This window comes from Aotus nancymaae, unplaced genomic scaffold (genome assembly GCF_030222135.1).
Source record: "Aotus nancymaae isolate 86718 unplaced genomic scaffold, 86718_ANA_hifiasm-v0.15.2.pri h1tg000014l, whole genome shotgun sequence".
NCBI lineage: Eukaryota > Metazoa > Chordata > Mammalia > Primates > Aotidae > Aotus > Aotus nancymaae.
Window position 1 is genome coordinate 82,840,556 of NW_026988425.1, and position 15,240 is coordinate 82,855,795.

The window sequence follows — 15,240 nt, forward strand, 5'->3', positions numbered from 1 at the left end:
TATCTTTTTGTTCCTTTTTAATATTATGACACATGCATACAAAAGTTCTTTAAAGATGAATAAAATGCATTTCTTAAAAATTGAAAATAAATAAAAATAAAGACAGTAACATTACAGTCTGAATAAGACTATTCCTTTTATTTATTAATTTTAAAATGTTTGGCAGGCCGGGCGTGGTGGCTCACGCCTGTAATCCCAGCACTTTGGGAGGCCGAGGCACGTGGATCACGAGGTCAAGAGATCGAGACCATCCCGGTCAACATGGTGAAACCCCATCTCTACTAAAAATACAAAAAATTAGCTAGGCATGGTGGCGCGTGCCTGTAGTCCCAGCTACTCAAGAGGTCGAGGCAGGAGAATTGCCTGAACCCAGGAGGCGGAGGTTGTGGTGAGCCGAGATCGCGCCATTGCACTCCAGCCTGGGTAACAAGAGCGAAACTCCATCTCAAAAAAATAAATAAATAAAATGTTTGGCACTTACTCTAATTGTAACATTAGATTACCTTGTTTTTGAAAGTTGTAAATTTAAATTCTGTTTTGCTTTGGGAGAGGGCAAAGGTCAATATTTTTGGTGGTACTTGCCAGATACAAATAAAACAGTTTAAGAATTCTTGAAAGCTGAATAATTGATGATATGAATGATGAAGCTTCTCTTGTTCCACGGGAGTAATTCTATAGTTTTAGAATGCCCCTTAGTAGATGTAATAGAATTCAAGTAATTCTAAACTTGAAAACCTTGTTCCTTTAGGATCATATTTTCAGTATTAATTACCTGGTGGTCACACCGTGGGAAGATGCTTGCTATGGCATTGACAAGGCAAAAGATGAAGCTAAAAGATCAATGCAATTCATTCAGTTCTGCACTAGTAATGTTTGTCTATTCAGGTCTGTGTCCCATCACTCATAGATATCTTACAGTTGTTTATTCTGAAACGTAAAGAAATAGAGCTAACTTTCAAATTGAGGGAAGGTTTTTGATCGATGTTGATTACTGCAACATTAATTGAATTATGGTTTTATTTCATTGCCTTCTATTGGGTCTTAATTCTCATTTATTTATTTTACTCTCTTCCTGATTCTACTCTACTTCTACATAGTTATTCAGACAAAGATAAAATGACTCTTTCCATGTAATCAGAACATGCTATACTTACTACATTTCCTAAGGTGCCCATCATTGATTTGAGACCAGATGGGAAGAAGGTACTATCCTGGATAAACAGGCTTTAGAATTTATTTGTTATAATGACGCGTTGTTGATGAGTTTTATAATATTCGATGCTCTTATGGGTCAAGTAATCCAGATAAAAAATAAAGTAGAGAAAATATGAGTAGATTTTTAAACAGGAAGAAAGAAGCATCCTGGACAACAGCAATAGGAATAAATTAATGCCAGACTAAGGCAAAGAAGCATGATATCGGGGTTCCTTGGTGACAAGGTGAAAAAGCTAAGAAGGGCCTTAGCTTTTTCAGGACACTGAGTCAATATGGTACACTCCTGTCCTGCTGTGTTCTATTTGGAAGACATCCTTAGTTTGTCTACGTGTCCTGTTAGTCATTGCCAGTTTTGAGGTGGAGGGGAAAATATTAGACTGTGAGTACAGATGGCGTAATAATTGCATGGGAACAGAAGATAGCTAGTGTGGTATCCTTTCATGAATGTTTAGATAAGAATAATATTATTGAATGTTAGAGTGGAAAAGAGGGACTTTCCAATTTGTTTATTCTAATATGAGTTTTCAGTATCACATACTGGAGATTGGTGAATAGATGTTGATGTTTAGTGACAGAAAACCCAACCCAAGCCAGCTAGAGCACAAAATGTAACTTCTTATCTCAGTCACTGAAAAATCTAAGATAAAGCCAGATTTGAGAGCTTAAGCTTGACTATCAAAACGTGGCTACTTTTATCCCTCTGGCTCTGTCCTTGGCTGTATTGGCTTCATTTCCAGACTGTGGGAGAACTTGCCCCAATTATCACAATCACAAATACAGTGGTAGAGGGAATTTCCATTCTAATGCTGAAGTGAAAGCCTCCAAATTGCATCTTCTGTCTTCTTGGCTTTGATTGACCTGATCTGAATCGTATGCCCGACCTGTGACTCTGTTTGAGCCAAGGAACATAGTTTAACTATCTTTGTGTCCTCAGTGATTGATTAGCATGGGGTGTTGCATGATGTACAGGTACACAATATACAAATGTTACATTAAACTGTAAGCTGCTTTTCTGAAAACAACCATTTTGCACTGTAAGAGCTGGTCTAATATAGTCCAGATTTTAATTTTGAAAATTTTTCGGAGCAAAATTAGGTGACTTGTTGGAGAAACTGAATATGATTACTATAATTCAGTAACTTGAGACTTTCTGCCTGTGTGTTATCAGGACTCTATCAAAACCTCACAATACAATTAAGGAAATAAGAAGTAAGAAATTAACTGAAATTACATATCATCTTAGCATGCTAAGAGATGTCTTAAGAGATAAGAGATACATTGGCAGAAAGAGTTATAATTTCTTTTGAATCATACAAAACAGAAGTGGGAGGTGAAAGGAGGACATGGATGATAGCTGGAAATGAGAGGATTTGAATATTGGAGTATCATGCCGTTGGAGAAGAGGAATGATGTCAGTGATGCTAAAGTTATTCTTTCACAATTGCAACAGAATATAAATTATGCACATCATGATCTTAAAACATATGTTGTTTGAAATTCATTTTATAGAGAAATTTAAAAATAAGTGGTCTGACAGAGCATGAAAAATTTTGTTTAATAAGAGAAAATATGACCTAAAATAGATTTAAGACTTATGTGCTGCATCAATTACAAATGCCTTGTCTTGTGAGTTTAATTTTAAAAAGGGAATTCCAAAGACCAGATTTTTAGTATGGTAGAAGAAAATGTACCTAGTTACTCTAAAAAATAAACTATTCAGCATTTGTGTAATTATGCCTGTATTCTAATGAGAACTTCATTTTCAAAGCTTTTTTTTAATCTTTAAATTCTATTGAATGCCAACTTTGCCCCAACAACTTTTCATACAGTGTGAAAAGATGAAAGCAAAGGAGATGTAATTATCAATGATGTCACGGAATTTGAGGCATTTCCAATTATGCCTGTATGCTCATTTTGCATAATCTCAAAACTCACTGATGTGGACCAATTTAAAATGAATTTACTGACTTAAACACAGGATCTTGGAGCTTTAATTGCCTGGGAAACTGTAAGAATGCAGCATTTGAGGTCGTTGGTCCTGACATAAAAAGATGCTGTTAAATATTTAAAGTAGTCAAGAAAACTGTAGTGTCATTTAAATAAATGTAATGTTTATTAGAATAATAAAGTGAAACTTTTAGGAGATTCATAATTATGCAGTCTTATGGGAGTTTTTGGTTATTGTTCATGAGCTTAAAATATTTGAATGCTTGGAAACATGTAGCATAAATGATCTATCATATTATTCAGGGTGGTGGTGTGTGATTTGTTGAAATACAATGTAAATGGTAGTATAGTGTGGTTATTGCGTTGAGAGTTCGAAGTTAGCCTCCTGGATTCAAATCCTACCTAGCCACTTAGCTGAATAATACTGCATATGTTAACTAACCCATCTCTGCTTTAGTTTCCTCAGCTATAAAATGGTACTAATGCTATGCATACGTTCTTAGAGATGTTGTAAAGATTAAATGTGTTAATGTATATAAAGTGCCTAAAACAGTGCTATATAATCATTTGCTGTTATGATCATTCTTTACAGGTCATCACAGTTTTTCTTCAGAATACACAAAATCTTAAAATGCCATATTAGAATATGAAAAAAAACATGAGGAAGTTCACACGTATAGCATTGAAAAGTTCGGTAGTTAATTTATAACTACAAATGTGGCCTTTTGTATGTTCATTCCAGGACACACTTCTAACACTATTCCTTACACTTTAGGGCAGTAACTCTCAAAGTATATTTTACCAAGGATCAGTGGCATCAGAATTAACAGGGCCACTTGTTAAATACATATTCCTGGGCTTCACTTTAGAACCACCGAATCAGAATTTTTGAGAGTGAAAATTAGCATTTTAACAAATGCCTGAGGTGATCCTTATGCAAGACAAATTTTGAGAACTGTTCTTACTTGCTCATGATTCCCTCTATTCATGCTCTAATCTTACTTTTACTCTCACATGGCACTTCAGATGTCTTCTTTCTCTCAGTTCACAGTTCTATCACATCTCCTGTTCAAGGAATTTAGGTTTTTCTTTCAAAATCTCAGTAGACCATAGTTGATCTTTTTCTTTCACATCCAAAGCCTAGGTTGCTACCTTCTCCCTCTTCCATTTTGTACTCTCTTCATTGTACCTTGTTCATTTCTTTCCCTTTATTTGTCATGAGTCGGGTGTGAAATCATTCTGGCTTTAGAATTCCATAAAAGACCTTTAGTTGGCTTTGGTTTAGATCAGAACTGCTCCCACTTTCCCGTCTCACGTATGCTTTGCTTTTTCCCTTCCCTTTCATCTTTTTCATTTCCTTTCTTTCCGTGAACATTCCTGGATTATAAGACAGGGAAGAGTTTGCAGCTGGTCCAGGAAAACAAGTTCTTTAGCCTCATGGCAGGTTTACCTGGAGAGAAGGGACAGGTATAAAAGAAGTCCCAATCCTTCAGCATCTCTGTTCCTGTTAGCTTATTTCTTTCCTGGACTCTATTTGAACTTGGCATCCCTGTCTGGAGTTTGCAGTCAGAAGTGTGAGAGACATCATTGAACAGTCTCAGACTGTATTGTCTGTATATGCTTAACTGAGAACATTGCATTTAAATCCTAAAATATACCAGGAACTCATGTATTTGGTGTTCCTAAATATAAAGCCATGTGTAGCAAATGGGAAACACCACATATAAGAAAATTTTATTACTTCTTGGCCAAGGTAAAGATTAACAGGAAGCATTTGGCTCAGAGTATGTAATGCAGCTCCCCTTTAAAGCACATGAACTTTTTATGCTCATGTGACTGATCACATAGATCCATGGAATCTTAATGATCCGTGAGGGAAATTGTTCACATTTTTAGAGGTACATCTGCATTACAAAACAGCAGCACTTTTAGGAGACCACTGCACTGTTGTGCTTTTGAAAGCACTTGAATCCTAGAGTGTTGAAAGTAGGAACAATATTGATGACTCATAAACACACATATCGTAGTTAAAAAAAAAAAAAAAGTAGATGTCATGGAAAAAAAGGAACTATACACTTTGCCAACTTTGCTTATTTTAAAGCAACATGGACATTTTCTAAAATGTGGTCTTAGTATTTTAGCTAGTAAAATGAAAGAAATTTAAGTTCTGGAAATTTATCCCTCCTTTGAATGGATTAGAATTCCCTGGCAATAAGTAAGAATTAAAAACAATTCTCAAATAAGATAAATTTAAGGAAAAAGTAGACACCAATCAAGAAATCATTTTATTGCTAAAATTTAGCTTCAACTGTTTCAGTTTTGGCTGGCATTTCATAGTTTCATTTGTGGAAATCTGGGGTTTAATTAAATTTCCATGTTGCTGCTTAGGTTTTTCTTAAAATGTGGATTTCAATAAATTTTTTAAATAAAATAAATTTAATAAATAACTTTAACTTATAACTATTGTCTTGATATAAAAGCTAAAAAACAAAAATATTTCTGAACAGTAGAAAGAGAACCATAAGAATAGAATAATAATTTTTAACTTCTGTCATCACACATTTGAGTTTACTTCTGTCATCACACATTTGAGTTTGATGACTTAATATTTCATGTATTTATGTCTTGTTTACTAACTCTTCATACTGTATTTGTATCTATAGACAACACAATGTAATGAAAATAGATTAGATGTATTTTGTGAATAATATTTTTTTCTTGTTTTTTTAGGGATGCCCTCTGCATCTTTATTAGTAAATCTTCTTTCAGCTTTACTCATCGTGTTTGTGTTTGGAGAAACAGAAATAAGATTTACTGGACAAACTGAATTTGTTGTTAATGAAACAAGTACAACAGTTATTCGTCTTATCATTGAAAGGATAGGAGAGCCAGCAAATGTTACTGCAATTGTATCGGTAAGACATTATAGTAGTTCTGTTTTTACTGAAATAGATACATTTCTTAGTTTTAATGACAAGGATTTTTTTTTCTGTATGAGATTTTGAGCAGTTTCATTATGATAAGTGATAGATGATTTGCAGATAACACCATTCCATTTATATCTCTTACAGGTTTATAGAGTGCTCCAACATAACCATGTGCATTTGACAGTACTGTTTTTAAAGATATAGACTGATCATTTTACAGTGTTCATATATTATTTTAGAACAAGAACATTTCATTTTGGGTAATTTGGATTGTAGCTGTCTCTGCTCAGATGTACTATCTATTGTAAGGTGGTGTAGAGAAAATGTATGGAATACTTAAAAGTAGAAAAATGACAATAGGAAAAAAAACTTTAGTTATGTCCGAGAGCTCTTTTAATGGGAAAAATTAAGTATATTAATTTAAGTAAATGTTAGGTAGAATTTGTTGAACTCTTGATCTGTCTTGCACACAGTTTAGTTACTGGGTAGATTGTGTGTGCATAAGTATGTATCTGTTTTTTAACTAGAAAGTAATGTCATGTGACCACTAAGAGTATTGCTATATTTGAGTCTCAAAGTACTTAAACTTTTTGTTCGTAAAAATAAAATTTTAAGTAATAGGTTTAATTATCGCATTATGAACTCTTATGAGAAGAGAAGATGATGAAAAACTACCTATGAACAAATCCAATGTTATAATTTTAGTTATTTATGACATGTATCTATATATATTGAAATTATTTTTAGTTTGAGTATACATTATATTAGATAATCTTTTTCATATAATTTTGATTGAATCCTAACATTTTTTTCAGGTTCCTCTATCATTTTCACAACTTTTCTTGATGGTGTTGTAATTACTTTGTGATCATTCTTCCTTTTCATTGAGGTTGCTTCTAATTTTGGCTGTTATGAATGTTACTTTGGTGAAACTATTTACATATATTGATTTTTAAATATTTTGAATTGTTAAATTATTTTCATAGGCTGAATTAATGTGTTTTTCTGTTTGTTTCAGTGGCTCTTGTTAATTCTTTATTAAAGCTCGTGTCATTTTCTTTAGTAAAGTGTATTTTCCAACACCCTTGACAACTTACTTGGATTTCTCAAGTATTTAAAACTTAATTTATTTTTATGTATGAGAACTAGAAATTGACTAAAATTTTCCCATGCATGTTTTTTACTGAATAAAATATTTTTTTCTAGTATCTAAATTACTCATTTGAGCTTTTTGGTGAAAGATATCTCATTTTGATCTGCACGAGTTCATGCTGAATCTTACTAATAATGCTGAGAATCCTTACTAGTAATGCTGATTTTACAGACTAAGATCCTAAAAAGTTAAGGAAAAGTTTATGATGACTAAAACACTTGAAATGCTAAAAGACTTAGATCTTTATTGGAGATGTGGGAGAATATAAGTACAACTTTAGGTTGAGTTTGGGAAAGAGCAGTTTCTTTGAAATTGATAGGGAAATAATTGATTTGCCTGATGCATTTTTTGGCAGGCCACATCCACCTCTTTCTTTTCCTTCTCTCTCTTTTTTTGTGTGTGAATATATAATAATTGTACATATTTTGGGGGTATATGTGATATTTTAATATTTGTATACAATGTGTAATGATCAAATTAGGGAAATAGGGATGTCCCTCACTTCAAACATTAATCTTTTCTTTGTGTTGGGAACATTACAATTCCTCTCTTCTAGCTATTTTGATATATACAATAAATTAATGTTAACCATAATTTCCCTACTGTACTATCGAATACTGGAACCCATTCCTTCTGTTTTTGTACCCCTTAACCAACTTCTCTTCATTCCCCCCTTCCTTTCCCAGCCTCTGGTAATCACCATTCTACTTGCTACCTCCCTCAGATCCACATTTTTACCTGGATGAGAACATGTGATATCTATCTTTCAGCGTCTGGCTTATTTCACTTAACATAATGACTTCCTGTTACATCCATGTTGCTGCAAATGAAAGGATTTCATTCTTTTTTATGGCTGAATAATATTCTGTTGTGTAGCTGTGCATATGAGCAACATTTTTGTGAGAATTTTAGCTATAATTTGTCTTCTTGTTAGGTTTGCTGTAGTCTACTCCAGATCAATCAGGAGCGGAGAAAGAAAATTCACATAATTTATTTCCTATATAATTATTATTTTTCTATGTAATATTTATTTTTATTTCACAGCATGAACAAGTGATTTCATTTAGAACCATTTATTTTTGTTTATTTCTGAGGATAAGTTTTTTCGCTTATTAAATATTTACGATTTTTGTTTTTGTACATCATATCTATAAACATTAATGTCACTTGATTTATGCTTTTTCTCTTGATTGCTGTAATTAACATCAGTTTTGCTTATCCTAATACTGTGTTAAATAAGAATGATCTATATTTTGCACTTGATAGCTCTATGGAGAGGACACTGGTGACTTTTTTGACACATATGCTGCAGCTTTTATACCTGCTGGAGAAACAAACAGAACAGTGTACATAGCAGTATGTGATGATGACTTACCAGAGCCTGACGAAACTTTTATTTTTCACTTAACATTACAGGTAAGGTCGTGTTTTTTAAAATTATAAGGAGGACTTATAAAACTTATAAAAATCTTTCAGTGCTTAGCAATATATCTATCTAGAGATGAGCCAATTCAGATAACTGGTGGTGGTATTCATAGAATCCAGAACTGACAGCCTCTTCAGCACTTCCACCATCTGGTTATTTTTTGATCTTGTTCAGAAATTCTACAGCTAGTTTTTGGATCCATTCAGCTTACTCAGGAATTGCCATGACAGATGCTCCAGAAAACTTGGCCTGCTCTTTGGCCCTTTTTTTTTTTATTCCGCCAGATGTACAAAGAATGACTGTGACTTCTGAGTTCAAAGGACAGGGATACAAAAAGCAGGCATAGAAGTGGGAGGTCCCTGTGACTTAAATTCAGAGCACTGCTGGGAAAAGAACTAGAATAGCCTTAGGTTTAAATGAACTTTACGGCTTGATCTGTTAGGTTGAGGCAATGACTTACTAACACGATTCTGGTTGTTTTTTCTAAAGAGCAGTAAGAATTTTTTTTTTTTTTGAGTAATTGTGTCACTATCATTAAAATGTTTGTGAAAATGACACTTGAAACAGTTATGTTTTGCTCTCTTAAATCATTCTTTTAAAAATACACTTTAATGCTGACTATCCGTAGAAATGTTACAGATAGACTCTCAATTTTATGAAAAATGTTTTAATGTTTTATCTTTAATTTGGTTCTGTGATTTGTAGAATAATTCTAAATTTTCAGTACCTTCAATAGTATAAGAAAAATTACATTGGCCGGGCACAGTGGCTCAAGCCTGTAATCCCAGCACTTTGGGAGGCCGAGGCGGGTGGATCACGAGGTCAAGAGATCGAGACCATCCCGGTCAACATGGTGAAACCCCGTCTCTACTAAAAATACAAAAAATTAGCTAGGCATGGTGGCGCGTGCCTGTAATCCCAGCTACTCAGGAGACTGAGACAGGAGAATTGCCTGAACCCAGGAGGCGGAGGTTGCGGTGAGCCGAGATCGCGCCATTGCACTCCAGCCTGGGTAACAAGAGCGAAACTCCGTCTCAAAAAAAAAAAAAAAAAAGAAAAATTACATTGAATAGAATTTTGTACTGTGTATTTAATTCTCTGTTGTATAAGTGATAACATCAGAATTATAGCTAATTTATAATATAGCATTACTAGCCAGTGATTATTTATCATTATACTATCATATATTATTAAGAGTCAGTGACTACTGGTTTTCAAAACTTTTTTCAAAGTTTTTCATTTGGAACTTCTTAACCATGTCAATGTATTTTGAATGTTTTCTTAATCTGTGCATTAAGATTACATATGTATTTTTATTATATTCTGAATAATTATTTGAAGACAAATTCTACAAAAACAAACACATTTCGTTTATTGTTTTATTTTTAATTCATTATTTTTGGGATTTTATTTTAGAAATCTTCAGAAAACATGAAGCTCGGATGGCCAAGGACTGTTACTATTACAATATTATCAAATGACAATGCATTTGGAATTATTTCATTTAATATGGTATGGCTACAATTTGATGATACTCATGGTTGTTGATAAGATAATGGTTTATTAAGTTTTAAAAATTAGTTTTCGTGATGTTAGCTAGTGTCATTCTGTCTTTTGATATTTAAATAAAATTTGCTTTAACTTTATCCCTGTTTCACATTCTGTAGACTGTTCACTTGTTCTACCTAAGATGTTTGTGAATTGAGGAGACTTGTATGATTGTGGTCATCTTTTGTCCTAATTTCTTTCTGCTGATCATTCCACCTGACTCCTTTGTTACCTCTCCTGTCTGGTCTTTAACTCAGATATACCACCCAATGCCTTTTGCCTGATTTCCCCAAATGTCAACTAAGGAGAGTGTTGTTTGTTTGTCAGACTATTCTCAAAGTTTGGAGCTAATGGGAAATGAGAAATCATATTAGAAGAATACTTTTCAAAAAACTTACTGTGAACTTAAATTGAATAGTAGGCATTACTGCTCTTCAAAATTCTGTAGTCCTCTCAACTTTTAGATTTTCCCATTAATTAATATTTTATGAAGGTTGAAACTCCATTTCATCCCATTCACTTTTGCTCAATAGTTTATTTTCTATTTTTTTAACTGAATTTCTGTGGCTCTGGCCAATCCTTTGTTCAGAGGGTTTTAACATTAGAAACAAATACACAAGATAGGGCTCTCCTTGAGAGAAATTGTTTCCAGCTCTTAAAATAAAACCAAGTCAAAAAAAAAATAATAATAAAAATAAAACCAAGTCTATCTCCAATACAGTTGAATTTGGCCGCTAAATTTTAGACTCCAGTAACATTCCTGACTTGGAGCCTCTTTAAATCACATTGCTATTTATAATTAATAAAACATGTTGCAATACTTTCCAGCTTTTTATTTATTTTTAGATTGCTACTACAGTTGTTTGTATTGTATGTCATTCTCTTGGTACTTTATCTTTTAAACGAGTGGGCTATAGGTAAATATGATCTTTGTAGTGCAGTATCTTCATTAAAAAGGGTATTTGGCCAACCTCAGTTTAGTAGAAATTCGATAACCTCCATTATACTGTCATTTGTGAACATTGAGTTAATTAATCAACCAACTCTTTTATTTGAATGATAAGGAATTATTAATGATGAAGCAGGCTCCCTTAATTGCTTAATTTCTCTCCATATGACTTTCCCAATACACTTACTCCCTATGTATCACCTCAGACCTCGTACTGATTTGTTTAAAGGGCCCTTTTGTTGTTGTTGTTGGCATTATACATCTTAGCCTGTGGGAATGAATCCTAGTTTCTGGCATGAGTCCCAGGTCCCTGACTGGTGGGGTCTCAGTGCTGCCAGGCAGCCTCTGACATCCTTAAAATTAAACTAAATAACCTTTGAGCTCGCAGTGGTGCTCAATAGGCTGGCTTTGGTTTCCAGCCCAGAGGATGATTATGTTGGTAGTGAAGATGATGTTGATGATGATCATAATAATAGCAACATTTACTGAGCCCTCAGTATATGTCAGGTACTAGGATAAGCACTTGATGTGAACTATCTCGTTGAAACCTCATCACAACCCCTCAAGACGGGCATTCCTAACCCCAGTTATAGATGGGGCTACTGAACTTCGCTGCTACCCTGAGAACTGGCCACCGCTTCTGCAGCCTGTGTGCACTTGCCTGTGTCTATGTTCCTCCTCTCCTACCCTGAGTTTCCAACAGCCAAACCAGCATATTTCTTTTGAAGCCCTCGCTTTCACCTCCCGAAGAGATCCTGTCCTTAAACTTATTAGCAGTGTCTCCTTTTCACGGACAAGCTGGCTGATGTGGAGAAAGAGTGGTTGGGGGCAAGGCCAAGTGGTGGTCCCAGTGACCTGCTGCCTTGGTCTGGAGGCTTAACTCATGTCTGTGACTGGGCCCCTGTGAGCATTTGAGTTTGTCATCTTTCAACTCAGAAACCTTTAAATTCCTCAGCAGAACAGCTAGTTGATGGTAGAACCAGGACAAGAACCCACATCTTTTGCCTGACTAGTTTTTATTTTCCCTTTACACTATTATTTTTAACTTTTTCAGCATTTTAAAGCTATAGTTCATTGAAGCTAGGAAACACCACATTCTTATCATACAGTGTGGATTTATTTGTCTTTGGAAATTGAGCATTTCTGAGGTAATAGTTTTTGCTGCCTCATACCTCTGATTGCTCAGCTCCTGATCATCTGTGCTTACTCTCTTCAATAGCTTCCCTCAATCACAGTGAGTGAGCCCAGAGGCAGAAATGAGTCTGTGCCTCTTACTCTCATCAGGGAAAAGGGAACCTATGGAATGGTCACTGTGACTTTTGAGGTAAGTTTATTCTGAAATCATTAAATTAAATTAAATTAAATTATTTATTTGAGATAGTTTTGCTCTTTCTGCCTAGCCTAGAGTACAATGGCACCATCTTGGCTCACTGCAACCTCCGCCTCCAGGGTTCAAGCGACTCTCCTGTCTTAGCCTCCCAAGTAGCTGGAATTACATATTTATTTTTATTTTTATTTTTTTTGAGACAGAGTTTTGCTCTGTTGTCCAGGCTGGAGTGCAGTGGCGTGATCTCAGCTCAATGCAACCTTTGCCTCTTGGGTTCAAGTGATTCTCCTGCCTCACCCTCCCAAGTAGCTGGAATTACAGGCATGTGTCAGCACACTTGGCTAATTTTTGTGTTTTTAGTAGAGAAAGAGTGTCACCATGTTGGCTAAGCTGGTCTTGAACTCCTGGCCTCAGGTGATCTGCCTGACTTGGCCTTCCAAAGTGCTGGGATTACAGGTGTGTACCACCACGCCCAGCCCTGAAATCACTTTAAATGTGAACACTGGAGTTAATGCCAGATGGCTGCAATTTTGAAAATCAAAGTTCTTTGTATAATAAACATGACACAATACAAGGAAATAAAGATGAATACTTTTCTGATCTGATACATTTCATGATTAATATAAAAAAGGTTTTCTTTGCTGCTTGTGTATACAATGCTTACATGAAATACAAGCTAACATTTTAGATATGTGAGGAAAATACATCATAAAATAAAATAATAATGTTAATCCTATAAAATTCACAGAACTTTTATGATAAATGTTTTCAAATATATGAAATTTTAAAATACCCATGGATTACTTAGGTTTACGTAAAATTGTTTGATGTGGTGTCTTTCCCCGTTTTATTTTTATTTTTATTTTTTTTGAGACAGGCTCTCACTCTTATGCCCAGGCTGCAGTGCAGTGGCGCAATCAAGGCTCACTGCAGCCTCAACCTCCTGGGCTCATGCAGTCCTCCTGTATCAGTCTTCTGAATAGCTGGGGGTACAGGTGTACATCACCATGCCCAGCTAAGTTTTAATGCTTTTGTAGAGATGAAGTTGCATTATGTTGCCCAGGCTGGTCTCAAACTCCTGAGCACAAGTGATCCTCCCTCTTCAGCCTTCCAAAGAGCTGGGATTACAGGCATGAGTCACCATGCCTTCCCCCCCACCCCCTATTTTTTTTCAGTACACCGAATGGATGTTGGTTATAGCCATTGCACTCCACCATGGGAATCCATGAATGTTACAGGATGTGGCATGAATATGATAAGCTATGGGTGAGGTGTATTTTTCAGGTGCTAGCTCTAACCATTTTATCTGATTGCTTGCTGACCATGTGCCCATTATTGTGTCACCACATTGCTGTTCTATGAGATACACATTTAAATCTTCAACTAATTTTTGTGTTTTTTAGGATCCAGAACATGATCGTATACTATTTTCAAACATTAGAGTGTTAGCAGTTTCTGATACCAGTTTCTTTCCTAATTATTAATTGTAATATCAATAAAATGGAAACTTGTATTTGTGTAACACAATTCTATGGAAGCATAGAAGAGTTTTCTTCATGCATGTGGGTGTCCACATCATATGGTAGTTATGTTAACTACACAGAACATAGAACAGCAGAAGGCAGTAATGTATGAAAAACATAGTAAACACTAAATATGCAGTAGTCTTGAAAGCTCTACACTGGAAGTCATACACGATTTTTCATGTACTTAGGAATATGCATTTAGATAATGAATTGTTGAAAATTTTTCTGATAAATATTGGAAACACTAGAAAATAATTGGCTATAGAAAGGATAAAGCATCTAGGTTATGGTGTTTTCAACTTATCTGTGGATGTCTAAAGTTATGTTACCATGTTTGTAACCTGTTTTTTATTTAAATAATTATAAGTAACATTTTTGGAGTGCTTAATATTGCCATATTCTGCTGTAAGTTGATTGATGATCACTGCATACAGATAGCACCTCTCCCTAGCACTCGGTCTCTCTCCTGCTATTCTTAATTTTTCCTCTATGATACTTATTATCATCTGACACATGCCCATTCATTTATTTGTCGTTTATTACCTTTCTTTAAATGTCCGGTCTATATGGAGGGGAGTTTGCTCTGTTCACTGCTAAATCTTTAGTATCTAAAAGAGATGCCACATGGAATACTCAACAAATGCTTTTTTAAATGAGTGATTTGATTTATTCTTCACATCTTCACCTCCAGCTTTTGAAGTGGAAAAACTGGTATTTGATTCCATTACTTGAGGGAATTTACTAATCTTGAATACCCTTTCTTTCATGAATAAATATTTACAGAGATTTTCCCTGTCAGGTTTAACATAATGGTTGAGAAAAAAACAGCTCATAAAAACCACAGTTTAATGCAATTATAGTCAATATCTATAATTACATTATAGGACCTATTAATTCAAAGGGCAGAATTAGGTATGGGTTAATGTAATTCTTGCAGAACATCTTTAAACTTCAGATTTTTGTCTGCTGACACCACAATGATGCTATCTCAATCTTGTGAAGTATTTGGTATTTATTGATGGCATTGTGTGTTTCTTTGCAGGTAGAGGGTGGCCCAAATACCCCTGATGAAGATTTGAGTCCAGTTAAAGGAAATATCACCTTTCCCCCTGGCAAAGGAACAGTAATTTATAACTTGACAGTACTTGATGATGAGGTTGGCTAATGTTAAATACGTAAATGGGACAAGGACTCTGTGTTGCAGAACACAGTCCTCTATGAA

General features: G+C 34.7%; 1 protein-coding gene across 1 annotated transcript in view; it reads left to right on the top strand.

Annotated features, from left to right (window-relative positions):
* Nucleotides 1-15,240, top strand: part of ADGRV1 (adhesion G protein-coupled receptor V1) — a 556,842-nt gene that overhangs the window by 37,488 nt on the left and 504,114 nt on the right. Inside the window, exons 2-6 of the mRNA XM_064376126.1 lie at nucleotides 5,893-6,077; nucleotides 8,509-8,658; nucleotides 10,085-10,180; nucleotides 12,385-12,489; nucleotides 15,061-15,174. Coding sequence (XP_064232196.1) covers nucleotides 5,893-6,077; nucleotides 8,509-8,658; nucleotides 10,085-10,180; nucleotides 12,385-12,489; nucleotides 15,061-15,174 — 650 coding nt within the window. The remainder of the gene's footprint in view (nucleotides 1-5,892; nucleotides 6,078-8,508; nucleotides 8,659-10,084; nucleotides 10,181-12,384; nucleotides 12,490-15,060; nucleotides 15,175-15,240) is intronic.